General features: G+C 37.1%; 1 protein-coding gene across 2 annotated transcripts; it reads left to right on the top strand.

The window, feature by feature from the left end:
* Nucleotides 1–982: 982 nt before the first annotated feature.
* On the top strand, nucleotides 983–18,208 carry LOC116295602 (outer dynein arm-docking complex subunit 2). Of its 2 annotated transcripts, none has more exons than XM_031703474.2 (28): nucleotides 983–1,927; nucleotides 3,217–3,484; nucleotides 3,879–3,942; nucleotides 4,439–4,544; nucleotides 5,341–5,554; nucleotides 5,635–5,665; nucleotides 6,183–6,258; nucleotides 6,564–6,811; nucleotides 7,167–7,297; nucleotides 7,720–7,845; nucleotides 7,940–8,002; nucleotides 8,509–8,629; nucleotides 9,096–9,158; nucleotides 9,578–9,724; nucleotides 9,809–9,881; nucleotides 10,131–10,267; nucleotides 10,807–11,028; nucleotides 11,352–11,462; nucleotides 12,130–12,284; nucleotides 12,522–12,582; nucleotides 15,002–15,183; nucleotides 15,429–15,492; nucleotides 15,861–15,911; nucleotides 15,994–16,071; nucleotides 16,599–16,709; nucleotides 16,888–16,931; nucleotides 17,262–17,439; nucleotides 17,908–18,208. In XM_031703474.2, exons 2-28 carry the CDS (start codon nucleotides 3,240–3,242, stop codon nucleotides 18,019–18,021), a joined length of 3,216 nt encoding a protein of 1,071 aa, XP_031559334.2. In that variant the 5' UTR covers nucleotides 983–1,927; nucleotides 3,217–3,239; the 3' UTR covers nucleotides 18,022–18,208. The 2 variants fall into 2 exon arrangements, with proteins under 2 accessions (XP_031559334.2, XP_031559333.2); XM_031703473.2 differs by having other exon boundaries at nucleotides 984–1,927; nucleotides 3,214–3,484; nucleotides 17,908–18,207.
* Nucleotides 18,209–18,468: the final 260 nt, after the last annotated feature.

Below are 18,468 nucleotides of genomic sequence, written 5' to 3'. Positions count from 1 at the left end.
TGTATAGGTTTTAAAAAACGATTTTGCTCAGATTTTGTTCATATGCGAAAACTGAAAAAAAAAAACACTCAAAAAGCAGATCTAGCTGTGTTCCTAAAAATAGCCTAAAAATCTAGAGCTCTTCCCTGGAGATTATTTTTATTAATCTAAAATCTATGAACTTTGAATTAAGAGTTTGAATCCAGCAGAGTTGCTATTCTAGTTTTTTGAGTAACGAGAATAATGAACGACTCGTGCAAAACAAAAAATTGCAATTTCGTTTAATTCAGCACCATTGTTCTTTATCTCCGGGAAAACATATTTAAAATGAACAATTGTATTCGAGTTAAAAAATATTTTTAATGTTTTCTTTGTGTGTCCCACTGAGCTATTTTTCACTGAGTTGGTCGTTTCCTAAACCGGTTCAAAAAGATTCCAATGTTCCTATGGCTAGAATTCCAAAAACAGACCGGTTAGAAACGCTATACGTTGTTTCTATGAGTTCTGAAAACAGAACTCCAAGCGAAATAGAATTTCAACGCGTTTGGCATATTTTTGGAGTTGTACTATTTAATTAGTTTTAAGATAATCATGGATGCTCCGTAAAAGCTATACTGCTGATAATCCGGAACTTAACATCTTTCTTTCGTTTTTAATGGTTTTACCCATGTTTTCTTATCATCGCAACAATGAGAAACCCATTATGTGTAAAGTCAGTTCATTTAACGTTTTTTATAACATTTCCCAGATCTGCCGGTAAAGTAGTAGTCTTTCTTGCAATTGTGCCTCAGTTTCTTTGAAGGAGTTTGTTAATTCCCGATCAGTAAATTCTGCCTCTTCAAAACAGATTAAAAGTTTTTCTTGACAAGTCTTTTGATTATAACAGTTGTATCTGCGTCTGGTTCGGACTAAAATCTTGCGTTTGATCCTGGGAATTTCGCGGGCAAAAAAAAAAAAGGTTGGTGATGACAAGGATGGATATAAATAGAAGTTTATTATATTATTTATGACCCTAATCGGCTGATTTTCCAGGCAGTAGCTAGTGGGCCGTGTGCCTACATTGGACAGTTGGACATTAGTTCAGTCGTCGCAAGCCGGACCAGACAAATCGGTTAAGTAGTTAAACACGTGTGGTGTTCTCTAATAATACACGACCCTCACAGCTGTGTTCGTGGGTTTAATACATGGTAGCTGCATCCGCGAAGCAAGGGAAATAGAAGGTTCAAAGGTTTTCATTTTTCACACATAAAAAAGACAAAATTTTACACCCGTTATTAAACATGAGATGTTTAGCCAGATAGGTTGAGGGTCGGTAAGAGAGACAACCCAAAGGGTTTAATTAGTTACTTTTGCACCCAGTAGTATTGTAAAATGAATATTAATGTAATGTGAAGAACTCTGCTAACACGAAAGCAAACTTACAGAACTATGTGTACTCACAGGCAGCCCAAACAAGGTTCCTGTGTATGGTTTATAAGGGAATGTATGGGAGTTATGATAAAGTATGAAAATAAAATGTTTCACTCAACAATTTGCCTCAAAACTTGCTGCAGTTGTTACTTTTACTTTGTTCAGTCTTCTGGCGACGTTTCAGCGCGATTTGAGGCCGTTTAGTGGGTTTTTTCAAAATTTGCTCTTCTCTACCTAAATACCATTATTTGAGGCAGTTTAGTGGGTTTTTTCAAAATTCGTTCTTCTCTGCCTAAATACCATTATCATAACTCCCATACATTCCCTTATAAACCATACACAGGAACTATGTGGGAATATAATTAAAGTTCTTAGCGTGGGTTTCCTGTGTTGAGAGAAGCTCAAAAGTTTTAGGTCAGCGGTATTCTTGGAAAGTTTACAAAGTCTCCATGGTAACGATTGTAGCTCGAATCCAAGGAACTAAAGTCAAAAGAACACAAACCAGCTCAGCTCGTAAACAGCCAATTATTACCATAAGGTAGGTATAAACGAGGTTTCCTTTAGTTCCTTGATGTTTTCTACGTGATATTGCTTACATTCCAGACGTTTTTAAACTATTTTTATTGCACGGGGAGCTAAAAGAACTAAAATTAAAACGGCTCATCAAATCAATATGGAGGTCAGACGATCACTATCATACAACAATCATTAACTTCTTGTTGGGATTTGTAGCTGTAAAAAGCTAACTATGATATCAAAGTGCCTTTTATTTTAAGTTCCTTTCATTCTAGGTTTTAATACTACAATACGGAGGTTTTAAATTTCTTAGAAAAAGTGTAATTTAGTTTCGAAGTGAAGTTTTTGCAGGTCAAAATCTCAAGCTTGACTACTCATATTGATTTGTACTTCAACGTTACATTGTATTCTTAGACGCCAATAATTTGGATATTCCGTTTGTGTTATCACATATTCAGAATTTTTTTCGTGAACAGTTTCATCATAAATTCAGTGTAAATCCTTTTTTTTTTTTTGAAACAGAGATAAGTCCTATTTCACTAGACTAGATATTCCGTTTGTTACCTCATATCCTGTATTCTTTTAGAACATATTTTATCATAAATTCAGTCTAAATCTTTTCTTTTTTTCTTCTTGAAATAGAAATAATTCATATTTCACTAGACTTTATATAAACCTTAGCTTTCACTGCATGGTATAGCTATACCAAAAAAAAAATCAGTCTGAAACCTTTTTCATGAAGAAATAATGTTTTTGAATTCATATTTGTGGTTTTTATACATGTAGATATTATATTTATCAATTTTTTATATCATTTTTATTTAAACATTTTTCATCTTAAAATTGAACCCAGTAGTTAAATTCGCTTATCAGCCTTCTGACAATATTCTCAGTATTGATTCAAAATGAGGTTAGATGTTGAATAACCCGAAAAAATTTCATAGTTTGAAGTTATAAAGGTTTTTCCATACCATATGATAATGCTGTGATGCATGAGGAGGCATATGGCATGGAAAAACCTTTATAACTTCAAAAAGCTGCACTCAAACTATTTTTTCCCCGGCTATTCAGCATCTTACCCCACATAGAATCAATACTGCAAATATTGTCAGAAGGGTGATAGGCACTTTCACCAATCATAAAAAGGGTCTAATGTTTAGTTATAAACAACAATGACATGGTAATGTGGGGGAAATGCAAAGAATTAAAAAAACGATGCAAATAATTTTATTTATGACTTATTAGTGATAAAAGATTGAACATAAGTTGTTTTTTATTTATCATTATTATTATTTATTATTATATCAGAAGAACTGGCAATCTAATCAGGCCCAATGGGTGCAACACTGTCCAGCCATGCTCAGTGGACCTCGGCAAGTGATCACAGTAGAGGGAAGCTTGCATTTACAACTCACAACGAGACCCTACTCAATAATATTGTACAGAATATTGAACAACTTGTGAACAAAAACCCTCATGAAGCTGAGGTGGTGTTCAAGGAACCATTTAAATGGCATACAGATCTGAATCCTGATGCATTTTCTTCTTTGAACTTTGGTTCCTTGGGATATCAAGTCAGGTAGGTCTACAGAATGCAAGGTTTCCCTGTAGTTTACTAAATTATAATAGTATAAACAAATGCATCTTTGATAATAGTTATAGATGGTATTGTAAAAAAATCTAGTTTCTAGTATGGATGGCATATACTGTGGTAATCTCACCACTTTCTTTGAGTTTGCCAGTTTTCAGTGTTTTGCTCACAAGTTTATTTTTTACTGTATTTTGACAATACATAAACACTAATAGCCAGCTTGGGCTATCTGTGTATCTCTCTGCAAAACCTAATTTAATCTGTAAGTTAGCAATAATCAACCAACCCAGAAATTGTTCCAGGATTCATCAATTGAGTACTAGGTATCTTTTAGTGTCTTTAATATACAATGTAATAATGCTATAATTTCTTGTTCCTTTAGTGACAGAGAAGTGAAGTCAGAGGCCAAAAACTCTGCAGGAGATCCTTTGTTAACCCTGGATAAGGTATGAAGTTTTGGAAATAATATTATTGGGGTCATCCATTTTTATACAAGTGCATAAAGAAGATATCAAAATAACCAACATATGATAAGAATCACTTCAAGGATGCAAGATATGAGTATTGTGTAGTTCCAGAAACTATTCAATACCCCCCCCCCCCCCCCCCTGGCGGTTTTCACTTTTTTAGCCCCCCCCCCCCCTCCCCCAATCCCCAAATGGGGATGGGGGGGATGGGGTATGGATAATGTCTGGAACTACACATTATATTAATGCATCATATTATAATAACATCTGTATAATGGTATGTCATGCAGTGTCATAAAAAGGGTCCCAGAAATGCATATAGAGTGCTAGACTTTTCTTCTAAAGCACAATAGTTTACACCAAATCCACAGGAACTCCAAAAGTATAAGCCATTGAGACCTTTAATTACAAAAACATTTCTCTCATATCCTTATGAAACTCACTGCTCAACTTTAACATCCTTGTTCCTTTCTAGGATGGTCACAACAGTATTGTCAAAGTAATGAGCTTTGAACAAATCAATAATATTCTTAAAGTAGCTGGAGAAAGAAAATGTCAGGAGGTTCAAGCTTGTCTTGAAGGTACTATATTATAATGAATAATCAGCAGTCCTGTGTGACAGTTACACTATGACTGGAACTAAGAGGTTATGTAGACCATAGACTGCAAGCAGTCTCACTATTCCCTCCAGACTCAGTAAAGACGAGTGTTTCAGGATTGCTGTGGACGTGCACAGAAATTGGAGCCAAGTAAGCCGAGTAGGGAGATGAAAAGTAGTTTCTCTCTTACTCGACTTCAATCTCCACAGGCATCCACAGGAATCCTAAAACACTCCTCTCTACTGAGTCTGGAGAAAAGTGGGACAGCTCCCAGTCTTTGTAAACCAAGGGTTTGTGTCAAAATGAGCCTCAGAAATGGAAAGAGCACAGATTCAAAATTCTGGTTTTTTATTTATAATATCTATTTATATCATAACATTTATTTATATTAATATTTATTGATATTAAAATATTTATTGATATTATAATACTTATTGATATTATAATATTTATTTATATTATAATATGTGACACAAAATAATAAAAATAGAAATATGGGATTTGTATGAAAAAATGAAATGGATGACAAGAGCTTCACTGTCATCCCACACATTTTCCCGTACAAATCCTTTGCAAATCAAGTTTGTTTTGTCCCCCCCCCCCCCCCATTTTGAACCTGATTTTTTTTACATTTCACTGCCCCCTCCCCCCCCTCACCTTCCCATTAAAAATGAATGGCCCCTTACTGATATATCAAGGTGCAATTGTGCTGGCTAGCTACCCCCTTTGGAGTGGAAAAATAATAAGACTAACTTACCTTTTTCGTTTATATCAACAGAGAATAGAGATCCTATTGCCATTATCATGGGTCCTGCATATGCGTCAATAAGCACCAGTGACAATGCCCTATTGAAGGCTCATGAGGACCTTAACAAGGCTCGTTCAGACTCAGCTGAGAATGTCGATGAACTGGATAGCAAGTTTAGATTAATGTTGCTACTAAACCAGATAGACATGCAGCTAATGCACTCTTCAGTGCAAAAGATTGCAAAGTAAGTTGTCGTTTCTTGTGCACTTTCTTTATCAATAATTCTTATCTGATTATTTTATTTTATTTATATATATTTTTCAGGGAAGTCAGATTGAACCCAGAAGCTGTGCAGGTGAATACATAGATTCTTTTTTCCTACAATATTACAGCTTATTTCATGTTTCTACAACCTAATCAACTCCAAACATCTGTCGTTTTAACCACAGTCAATCAAATTACAACAGTCCAAGTGCATTCTTAGTCATTCTGATTGCGAGTGATAAATATTCCCACAAATAAGTTTGGAATCTTATACTCCATTCACGCCAAGGCTTAAACATGTTTTAAAGTGGTTTAACTAAACAGGTTTGGAAAACTATCTACGAACACTGCACAATATTTGGTAAAATAATGCATGTAAACTATCCTTTGTCTTGCTCTGACAATATTTTACAAAGTTTCATTACATTGTAGGTTTCTAGTTTCTCAATTTTTTTCCTAATGAAAACATAGTTTAACTAAACACGTTTAGGTGTGAATGGGGTATTACTTTTAGGATCTTGATTTTGATATTCAGCTCAGATTCTTACATTTCTAGAAAACAAATTTTTGATTTCTCTCTGATTTTCTTGTGAATCTTTAATTCAAAGGATGAATATGAATTGCTGAAATCGTTTTCCGGCGAAGAGGAGAAAAGCTGTCTGGAGTCTATCAACTGGGTTCTTGGTAAGAATCATTCATTGTTCTTGCAAATCAATGTGAGGGTAGTACCATCCAATCAAAAATAAAAATAATACCACACCCATTGCTTCATCGTGTCTTTCATAAGAGAGAAATACCTCATAATCCGATTGATTGGAATATGATTATTAAATGAATCAAGTATAAGATACAATTGGCTGTCGTAACGTGAGTTTTTCACGTCATACGATGTCTCTTTCCTGGCATTTATTGACATCGATCAAGCCAGCGAGTCTTGTACCACAGGACAAAAACTAACCATGCTGACTTACGTTTCTTCTTCCCTTCAGATTATCAGTTCTCTAACGGATGCCACGCTCCTCCATGGCGCCAAGTCCATGGTGATATCAGCTATATCGCGGTGAAACCAGTCGATGGTGATTCACTGTTAGTTCTTGCTAGTACATCAGGATACTTCCTCACGACCAAGGACGCCCAGGGAGAACTCACATATGAAAGACAAGGCGATATTTTCCCTACTCTAGCAGCTTTACTCAAAACTAAAAGCCCACATTTTGCTTCGACTATTGATAAAAAGGCGAGTTTACAAAATCGCGTTGTCTGCAGAACACAAGAGAAGCACAAGCGCTCACAGTCAAAATTGATGACGTAAGCAAAATGAAATGACGCGCGCTCTTAGGTCATAAAACAAAATGACGCGTAAAAACAATTGTTACGTTGATCGCGCGCGCTTGGATTTAAACTGATGTAAAGATCGCGACAACTCTTTGAGCCGTTTTGTGAAGCAATCGCAAAAAAAAAGTAGTTTACAACCTGCAACGCCTATAAATCATACCAGCGTTTTCGTTGCACAAGGTACAGAATTGTATGACTGAAGATGATTGACTACATATTTGAAGACTAAAGGTTTTGTTTTTATATCTTTTCTAAAGGAGTTTGCATACTACGGCTCTCTTGAACAGAAAAACGAGGCAGCAGATAAAGTTTACGAAAACTACAACGATGAAGAGAAACCAGAACAAATAAATGAAGACAACCAAGTTGACGCTATGAACAAAAAGAAGTAATGTTTTAGTAGATGACTTGACTAGTTGAGTGAGAGGGTTGTTCAGATAACTGGACTTGCAGTATTATGAAAGATCAGCCAGATAAACTAACAAGTATAGAAATAACTAGAAAATGAGCAAACCAGAAACCAAACGATCGACAAAAAAGAAGGAAATGACTGAAAAATAAAAATGGAACAAGGAACAAGCAAGCAAGCAAACAGTAAACAAAACAAACAAACAAGCAAATGAAATAATGAAATTAGCATCTACCGTTGATTTGTTTAGGTTTAGTTTCGTAACGAAGCAATTTTGAAACTACAACAACAACTGACTTTGTAACTTGATAAAAAATAGAGTTCAATGAGTAGAAATTGTTTTTTTAAGCCATAGTCAGTAGATAATCATGTTAAATAACTATCGTCAATGATTTTTTCAGCAAGCCTAAAAAGTCCAAAACATCGAAAACAACGCCACAAAAGAAGAAAGGAGGGAAAGGACGCGTTTTAGAGCCATCACAGAAGTGGAAAAATATTGGTTTTGGAGAAGATTTACTGGAGGCAGAGTAAGTGATTTTATTTAAACAAACGATACCATCAATAGTAAGTCCTAATCACAAATTGTTTAAAATAATATTCTTGATGATTGTCTATTTACAGCGAGAAAGATAAGAACAAAAGCAACGAAGAGAAGAAGCCATCTTCCAGATTCAGCAAAAGCAGGTACGAGTGTGTATCAGTGACCTGGTCGGAAAGACTTCTCTTATTTTCCCATTTTTTCTTCTCTTTAATATACCGGCAATGGTGCGTACGACAGTTACGCCGTGCGTTTGGGATTTTCATGTGTTACACTACCTTCGATATTACCGTGATAGACCTTTTCGACTTGGGTGTGATGTTTTCCCATTTCAGATCACGTGTCATTCTCTCGCGAATTCGAACCTTTGTTTGAGATGTATCCATCATGTGTTTTTACTTGATCAACCATTAAACAAAGACATTATTTTCTGGGGAAGGACACATGGTCTAAAATGGGAAAACATTACGAAAGTCCTACTATATAATTACTGGGCTACCAGTCTAAAAATGCGTCGTGCGTCTCTGTTTTTCCCTGTGCAAGAAAATAAAAAAGTTGCGCAATCGATACATAGAAACTGCTTGTTTTCACGTTAGAAATAAAATCTCTCTATAAAAAAAAAGCAATAAAGAGCCTCTGTGTGTTTTTTCAGGGAGGGTGGTAAAGAGACAAGACAAACAATGCGATCTCAGTTCAAAGGTGACTTCGATGAAGACTTTAGTGAGAGCTCATCAGAGAGTGAAGAAGAAGACGAGAATCAAGATCGACGACAGGTATGGAAAGTGTTTTATTCTGGTTCACATTATGTGGTATATACATGTATGTAGGCATACACATCAGAAAATATAGAAGAGACAAGAACTGTTAGTCTCCCACGCAGTCGCTATTAGCCTCGTCACGGAAAGTTGTGTGACGACCGTACTAGCGGTTGCGCGTGACATACGAGACTAATGAAATGTGGCCTTGGTCGGATCACTTCTTATATATTAAAATCTGTCCATACCCTTAACGTACATAGCTGCTATAAGCTATTTCTGAGTTCTACGAACCAAGTGTATTGTGGTCTGTCTTGGGTACTAACATCACCACACAAGGTGTGAAGATCTGTAGGAGAATATACCCAAGCTAGACCAGAATGGACCCTGTTGGGTATCTCTAGGGTAATGTAAAAGTAAATAGCTTCTTCATGGAAAAAGATCTTGCTTAATCATTACTAAATCAAATGTATATTTGTTTTAGGAATCCAATGCTGACTTACCCTCTGAGTACTGGCAGATACAGAAACTAGTCAAATATTTAAAGGTATGCGGGAAACGTTTGTAATGCCTTGGCGGGATTGTGTCTTCATCCCGAATCCACGAGTAAATGATGATTTTTACCCCATACCGTTGAAAATACAGCCAATCAGAATGCAGGAAATCAGTTGCATATTCGGCAGTATTCCACTTTTGCTTTTTACCAGACATAGTGGTATTTCCAATCATGTAGAATAAAATACTATGCCTCACGATGCCACACAACTTTCCTTTGATTTTCTTGCTATCTTTCTTTTTTGCATTTTCCCAATCAATCTAATGGCGGTTTTTTTTTGTTTTTGTTTTTTTCAAAACTAGAGTTTTAATTTCGCTGACGAATTTCGCCTTTGCTGTTGATAATGTTGTTGTTTTTTATAGATTTCATCGTTTACCTAAATTTCTAATAATCAACCTATCATTTTCCAGGGAGGAAACCAAACAGCCACTATTATTGCATTGTGTGCTATGAGAGACTTTAACCTAGGACAAGAAACATGTCAGCTTGCTATACGAGATGTTGGTGGACTGGAAGTCCTTATAAACCTACTGGAAACTGAAGAAATCAAGTGCAAGGTATATTCCCTTCCTTTCCCATCTGCAATTGGACCCTCAATGCTCAATGACTCTCAATGCTTTCTGTTTTTCTCCTTTTGCTAGATTGGTTCGTTGAAAATCTTGAAGGAGATTTCCAAGAATATCCTAATTCGAAAAGCCATTGCAGATCTTGGCGGTAAGTGATAAGATTATTTTCAGTTAAATGAGGGAGGGCATGCGTCGGAGGCAGGAAGACTGTGTTTAACCGTCTCTAGTTGAACACCCAATCTTTTGCCTTTCCTTCTGCTATACTAGTCTCTCTCGCAGCCGTTTTTAATGTGGTCGCGCAACGCGTCGCTTAACGTGACGACACTAAAAAAGGCTGTAGGGGAGACTACTCTGCTACATGCCATCACCTCAGTTTAATCTTCTTTTTTTCTCCTAGGTCTACAAACTATGGTTAAAATCATCCAGTCTCCCAACAAAGAACTCAAATGCCTGGCTGCTGAGACTATCGCTAACGTAGCTAAATTCAGACGGGCTCGAAGGACCGTCAGACAGTATGGAGGTATAAAAAAGCTGGTAAGTGCATCTTTGAAGCTGGTTTAATTTGGACTATTTTTTTATTAAAAGTAAATGTTTGTGGTCAATAACACATAGTTTTCTTTGTTTTTCTTTTTTCTTCGTCTACCTTTCTTGTGTATTCTTTAATTAGCTAAAATCGCAATACGTTTTAGCGCAATAATAATGTTTTTAATACAAATAGCGAGGAAGGAGTAAAAAAGTGACGAATGTCCCGTTCACAGTTCTCTGCGCCATCTTGAAAGGTCCGTGCCTTTGCATCGAAGCGAGACGAACGGTGAGCTTGCAATGATAGAGACCTTTATTTAACACCTTGGACAATCATTTAGATGTTTCTATCATTGCAAGCTCACCGTTCGTCTCGCTTCGATGCAAAGGCACGGCCACCTTTCAAGATGGCTCAGGGAACTGTGAAATGACTATTGAAGCAAAACCAAAGATTGGGTGCCCTGTGGTGAGATTCAACACGGCGGGAATTGATCACGTGATGTACAACAGCTTCTCTCCCATTCAACATTTCTATAATCCATTTCTTCCAGGTCAGACTGTTGGATTGTGGTCTTCTAACCAATGCTTCAGATATCGATGTCCAAGTAGCCCGCTGTGGAGCCCTGGCCTTGTGGAGTTGTAGTAAGAGCACCAAAAACAAGCAGGCTACTCGAAAAGCTGGCGGAATACCACTTCTTGCTACACTATTGAAATCCAAGAATGAAGAGATGCTTATTCCTGTCGTGGGTACTTTACAGGAGTGCGCTTCGGAGGTAAATATTACTGACATATTTTACGAAGCATTCATAATATAAATATACTATACTTTTGTGATTTATTCAACTTTACCACTCTGAGGTGGACGGAAAGCATGAGTCCTAACGCGCGATCTCATTGGTCGAAATGCTATTTTAGAATATGTCTTAGTCATATACGCTTCTCGTTTTTTTCTCAGCATCACGCGTGTGTTTAGATCAGAGTATCTATAACAAAAAATCTTTTTTACATCTTTTTTTTTTTTTTACAAAACAACTAAGGAAGCCGTAAAATAGTTGTTTAATTTTTAAAATGTATCCTTTTTGTTTTTGTTGTTTAGCCTACATATCGATTAGCCATACGTACCGAAGGAATGATTGAAGATCTTGTCCACAACTTAAAAAGCGAGAACCAAGAACTACAGATGCATTGTGCCAGTGCTATATTCAAGGTACGCTTACATGCCATTATTCTGTTTTCTTACGACTGTGGGGAACGTGTGCCACAGATGTACCGTGCCGTGCCAGTAACGTTACAGTTAGGCCAGAAATGATTATACGCACTGTGATGAATGGATTCCATATCTGACTCCTTTTTACCGTGACAGTCATATTCAGAGCTGTTTTCTTACGACTGTAAGAAAACCTGTGCCACGGATGTACCGTGCCGTGCCAGTATCGTTGCAGTTGGGCCAGAAATGTATGACTTGTATGACTTCTTACCCTGACAGTATTTCATAAGAAATGTGCCATTAGCTTATCTACAATATACTAATATCTTCTGTACTCTTGTTTATTCTTATTTTGAGCAAAATGTTTATTTCTTTCATTTTCCCACTTCACTTTCTATTCAGTTTGCAATTTTATTTTCATTTAGTTTCTCATTATTCAGTACCCCAATCTATTTCCCCAGTAAGTTTCCATTCCATTTTTTTATCCTGTTTCTAACTCCATTTCCCATTCCATTTCCCATCTTATTTTTATTTAGTTCCTCACTACAATTCCGATTCAGGTTCCCATTAAATTTTCCATCCTGTTTTCCATTCCATTTCCCATTCATTTTTGCCACATTAATCTGCCTGTTCCTAACAAATCTTATATCTTGTAACAACTATTCAGTGTGCTGAAGACGAGGAGACTCGTAATCTAGTACGTCAATATGGTGGCCTGGATCCATTAGTGTCATTACTGACTAATGTGGATAACAAGGAACTACTCGCTGCTGCTACTGGAGCTATATGGAAATGTTCTATCAGTCCTGAGAATGTCAGCAGGTTAGTGAAATCTATAATCTAACTTGATAATATTTTGCTTTCCTAATCAGTATAAAGTCACACACCCTTCCATCCATCCATCCATTAAATTAATCAATCTTCTAGTCACACAAACAATCAATCACTCTTCCACTTACTCACTAACTCTTATTCGTTCATTTTTCATTCGTTGATTTAAAAATTTTATTTGTTTATGTATCCGTTCGTTAATTTAATTTATTTATTTATTTACTCCAGGTTTCAAGAGCTGAAGGCCATCGAACAGCTTGTTGCACTATTAACAGATCAGCCAGAAGAGGTAGTCTTGAAGAATCAAATGCAGTACTTTGTGCGCCCAGCAAAACAATGGCTGAAAAGTTCCTGAAAAGTTAGATCTTCCCCTTTCTCTGCCCCTTTCCACATGTGATAGCCAATTATAAGAGTGCAATACTCCTACCCACCATTCCACATGTGATAGCCAATCATAAGAGTGCATTTCTCCTAACTACCACACCACATGTGATAGCCAATCATGAGAGTGCATTTCTCCTAACCACCTTTCCACATGTGATAGCCAATCATGAGAGTGCATTACTCCTACCCACCATTCCACATGTGATAGCCAATCATAAGAGTGCATTACTCCTACACATCTTTCCACATGTGATAGCCAATCATAAGAGTGCATTTCTCCTAACTATCACTCCACATGTGATAGCCAATCATGAGAGTGCATTTCTCCTAACCACCTTTCCACATGTGATAGCCAATCATAAGAGTGCATTACTCCTACCCACCATTCCACATGTGATAGCCAATCATAAGAGTGCATTACTCCTACACACCTTTCCACATGTGATAGCCAATCATAAGAGTGCATTTCTCCTAACCACCTTTCCACATGTGATAGCTAATCATAAGAGTGCATTACTCCTACACATCTTTCCACATGTGATAGCCAATCATAAGAGTGCATTTCTCCTAACTACCACTCCACATGTGATAGCCAATCATGAGAGTGCATTTCTCCTAACCACCTTTCCACATGTGATAGCCAATCATAAGAGTGCATTACTCCTACACATCTTTCCACATGTGATAGCCAATCATAAGAGTGCATTACTCCTACACATCTTTCCACATGTGATAGCGAATCATAAGAGTGCATTACTCTTACACATCTTTCCACATGTGATAGCCAATCATAAGAGTGCATTTCTCCTAACTACCACTCCACATGTGATAGCCAATCATGAGAGTGCATTACTCCTACCCACCATTCCACATGTGATAGCCAATCATAAGAGTGCATTACTCCTACACATCTTTCCACATGTGATAGCCAATCATAAGAGTGCATTTCTCCTAACCACCTTTCCACATGTGATAGCTAATCATAAGAGTGCATTACTCCTACACATCTTTCCACATGTGATAGCCAATCATAAGAGTGCATTTCTCCTAACTACCACTCCACATGTGATAGCCAATCATGAGAGTGCATTTCTCCTAACCACCTTTCCACATGTGATAGCCAATCATGAGAGTGCATTACTCCTACACATCTTTCCACATGTGATAGCCAATCATAAGAGTGCATTACTCCTACACATCTTTCCACATGTGATAGCTAATCATAAGAGTGCATTACTCTTACACATCTTTCCACATGTGATAGCCAATCATAAGAGTGCATTTCTCCTAACTACCACTCCACATGTGATAGCCAATCATGAGAGTGCATTTCTCCTAACCACCTTTCCACATGTGATAGCCAATCATGAGAGTGCATTACTCCTACCCACCATTCCACATGTGATAGCCAATCATAAGAGTGCATTACTCCTACACATCTTTCCACATGTGATAGCCAATCATAAGAGTGCATTACTCCTACACATCTTTCCACATGTGATAGCTAATCATAAGAGTGCATTACTCTTACACATCTTTCCACATGTGATAGCCAATCATAAGAGTGCATTTCTCCTAACTACCACTCCACATGTGATAGCCAATCATGAGAGTGCATTTCTCCTAACCACCTTTCCACATGTGATAGCCAATCATGAGAGTGCATTACTCCTACCCACCATTCCACATGTGATAGCCAATCATAAGAGTGCATTACTCCTACACATCTTTCCACATGTGATAGCCAATCATAAGAGTGCATTTCTCCTAACCACCTTTCCACATGTGATAGCTAATCATAAGAGTGCATTACTCTTACACATCTTTCCACATGTGATAGCCAATCATAAGAGTGCATTTCTCCTAACTACCACTCCACATGTGATAGCTAATCATAAGAGTGCATTTCTCCTAACTACCACTCCACATGTGATAGCTAATCATAAGAGTGCATTACTCCTAACCACCTTTCCACATGTGATAGCTAATCATAAGAGTGCATTACTCCTACACATCTTTCCACATGTGATAGCCAATCATGAGAGTGCATTACTCCTAACTACCTTTCCACATGTGATAGCTAATCATAAGAGTGCATTTCTCCTAACTACCACTCCCCATGTGATAGCCAATCATGAGAGTGCATTACTCCTAACCACCTTTCCACATGTGATAGCCAATCATGAGAGTGCATTACTCCTAACCACCTTTCCACATGTGATAGCCAATCATGAGAGTGCATTACTCCCACCTTTCCACCCTTCATTGCCCAATGTGTAGCGGCTTTCCATTTCTTTCTAAACAGTTTGTTTATGTTTTCTTAGGTTCTTATTAATGTTGTGGGTGGACTGGGTGAATGTGCTCGGATCCCAGCAAACCGAACCGCGATACGTAAAGCAGGAGGAATCCCCTCACTGGTGAATCTGCTGACCAGTACAAATCAGGCTCTTCTTGTAAACGTCACCAAAGCTGTTGGTGCATGCGCAACAGAACCCGATAACATGGCGTAAGTATAGAAACATTACCGAATACTTAATTCTAAGCTGTAATTTTGCGGAAGCGACGGAAAAACAATCAAAATTGTTCATTGATCTCGCTTTCTTCGTGATATGCATGTGCAATAGTGGGAACTTGGTTTTGCCCTATAATCCTCTCAAGGAAACACGTTCTCATAGTAATTATTTGTTTGCCTACAAAAAAAAACTAAACAAGAAGCTATTGACTTCTGACGGTGGTTCTTGTTTGTTGCAGTATCATTGATCGTCTTGATGGTGTACGACTGCTGTGGTCCCTCTTGAAGTCTAGCAATCCCAGGGTATGATATACCTACACATTTAGTTCTATTCTTGTCTTTCTTTCTTTCTTTCTTTCTTTCATTCTTCATTTCTTTCTTTCATTCTTTCTTTTTCTTTCATTCTTTCTTCCTTCCTTCCTTTCTTTCTTTCTTTCTTTCTTTCTTTCTTTCTTTCTTTCTTTCTTTCTTTCTTTCTTTCTTTCATTCATTTCTTTCTTTCATTCATTCTTTCTTTCTTATTTTCTTTCTTTCTTTCTTCGTGTGTGTGTGTGTTTTTTTTGGTTTTTTTTTTGTTTTTGTTTTGTTTTGTTCGTTGTTTTTGTTGTTATTGTTGTTATTGTTGACTTACTGTCTCACTAGTCCGTTCATCTCTATTTTTCCATTTCCAGGTACAGGCAAGTGCTGCTTGGGCCATTTGTCCATGTATAGAAAATGCAAAGGTAAATACCGTTGATTAGAAAAGTAAAAAAGCGGAATAATATACACATGGCCCTTTACTAACATGATGTTCTTGTTCACTAGGATGCCGGTGAAATGGTTCGTTCATTTGTTGGTGGTTTAGAGTTAATTGTCAGCCTTTTAAAATCCGATGATAAAGAGGTAATTTTTTGATCATTATTTTTTTATTTAAACATATTTAATTACATATTATTCCCAAGAGCAAAAACTCATCGAGGGGGTCTATATACACCTAATTGAAAAAACGTAGTAGGGTTCGAGAAGGTCATATCATCGAATCTAAAACCGAAAAGGATTTTGGGTACTCCGAAATAAGTATTATATTTGCACAGTTGAGCAAAGTCGGTTGACCTAGATTAACAACATGCCAAAGCCATGATGCATAAAACGTGCAATACGCATGAAATTATCATAATCGTTTGTCTTCCCATGCTCCCCTTCGGTCTTAGCTTTGATGATATAACCTGTTTTTGAGCCCGACAACCTTTTGCAATTAGGTGTATGTATTTGCACACGAAACTGAATTACATGGAGTACATAGGTCAATGAATAAAGAAGAGTAATAATACAATAAAGAGGTAAATGCTCCCTGTAGCATGTAGCATATTCCCAATATGTCTGCCTTCGCGGGTTACCGTTCGGTGTATGATATTGTTTATTTATTTTAGGTCCTTGCAAGTGTGTGTGCTGCCATTGCTAACATCGCTAAAGACGAAGAAAACTTGGCTGTCATCACAGATCATGGTGTTGTACCAATGTTAGCCAAACTCGCCACCACAGTAAGATAACTTTAACTCTTGAATATTCGAATCCTTATAGTAACATATTACCAACAGCTCGACTTTGTTTTTTTGTTGCTGTTGTTGTTGTTGTTGTTGTTGTTGTTGTTGTTGTTGTTGTTGTTAGATCGTCTGCTCTGTATTCCTACGTTTTACTTTTCTTTTATTCTGTTACCAGGCCGACGATCGCCTGCGGCAGTACCTAGCTGAATCCATCGCAAGGTAATTATTGCCTGTAATTACAGTATTGTCAGACCGTCAATACCGAGATACCAAACGCTTACTGATAACATTTCTAGTGTTCATTGACACAGCTGCTCATTTTTAAGGGGGACAGGGTCACGTGACCTGTTAGTGCAAATTTTTTACCCCCTTAAAAAAAGCCAAAACACTAGTCCTTGGACTTTCCAAGATACAACAGTTGCACCATATTTTAGCCGTAAGCAAACAACAACAGACTAGGGATAGATTATCTTAATATGGGAAATCTGAAAGAGGCTGAAAATAACGTGTCTTGCAGCTAAGGAATATTTATTTGAATTGTTTTTCCAGGTGTTGCATGTGGGGTAGCAACAGGGTGTTATTTGGACAGGCAGGTGCTGTACCCCCCCTGGTCAGGTATCTCAAGTCACCCAGTCAAGACGTACACAGGGCTACTGCGCGTGCTCTATACCAGCTGTCACGTGATCCCGACAACTGTATTTCCATGCACAACAGTGGTGTTGTTAAGGTAACTAATAAACGCTGAATAGAGGTATTTCTGGGTCCAGTTGCTCACAAAAAACCGCTGAAAGAAAGCAAAAATAGTTCTTATATGATTTAACGTCCACCTGAAACAATTTGAATTTTGGGCAAAAAATCCTGTCTTGGAGAAAGAATTTAAAAATATATTTATATAACTGCTTTTGGTTTTGAATGGCATAAAATTTTCCCATTTAAAACTTTAAAAAAAATAATAGTTCATCTTTCCTTAAAAGTGAGATTCAAGAGTCTCACCTTAATAAAAACTCCAAAGGTTTCAATTATCTGGCATTTTGATGGAAGCTTAAAACCCAGACACCCAGACGTCTTGGGCTAGCTGTGTTGGTTGGTAAAAATTTAAAAATATATATCAAACCCACCACCTATTGTTAGATTCTTCCGGGAATCGACTGAAATTGTAGTATTCAGAAGCACTGATCTACATCTCCTCTTTCAGCCCTTGTTATCCATGGTTGGGTCAGAAGATGATATCTTACAAGAAGCGTCCGCGGGCTGTCTGAACAACATCAGAAAGCTGGCACTAGCAAATGAGAAAGCAAAATACCGCTGACCAGATTCGTAATTTCCTAAGATTTCTAGACAAACTTGCACTTGTACATAGGGTAATAAGCCTTTCACATCATCCAGAACCTTCATTTTATTATATTTTTTCCAAAAATGGAAAGAAAGCTAATCTTTTTAGTGATTGTATATACACGTCAGGCAGCTAGTTTTTTTAGTAGTTCTCTGTTTATTTTTGTGTAATGAAAATGTTTTCTAAACAATAAAAAGGGTTTTTACTGACTTGTCAAGGATTTATTTCTGGAAAATGGATATTAGGTCTACACTGCATTTTTAAAGGCCGCTGAACATATATTCGAACCCTGTTTATATTTTATTTATTTATTTATTGATAGTGCGCAAGTGTCAATTTAAAAAAAGTAAATCAAATGCGCATTATATATTACGCCTTTTCCGCAATCACGCGACCAACACAGCCGTCAATGTTATAAACTAA

Source organism: Actinia tenebrosa, unplaced genomic scaffold, assembly GCF_029948245.1.
Source record: "Actinia tenebrosa isolate PJP-AT-01 unplaced genomic scaffold, QUT_ActTen_1.0 PGA_scaffold4__44_contigs__length_22323623, whole genome shotgun sequence".
NCBI classification, from domain to species: Eukaryota; Metazoa; Cnidaria; class Anthozoa; order Actiniaria; family Actiniidae; genus Actinia; species Actinia tenebrosa.
This window is presented reverse-complemented; position numbering and strand designations above follow the sequence as displayed.

What these genes read in the sequence shown, in the direction of transcription:
- LOC116295602 (XM_031703474.2), top strand. Translation starts at nt 3,240, where the DNA reads ATGGGTGCAACACTGTCCAGCCATGCTCAGTGGACCTCGGCAAGTGAT. An exon ending in GGTTCAAGCTTGTCTTGAAG is followed by an intron (nt 4,545 to 5,340) that starts GTACTATATTAT and finishes TTATATCAACAG; the next exon opens with AGAATAGAGATCCTATTGCC. An exon ending in GACGCTATGAACAAAAAGAA is followed by an intron (nt 7,298 to 7,719) that starts GTAATGTTTTAG and finishes TGATTTTTTCAG; the next exon opens with CAAGCCTAAAAAGTCCAAAA.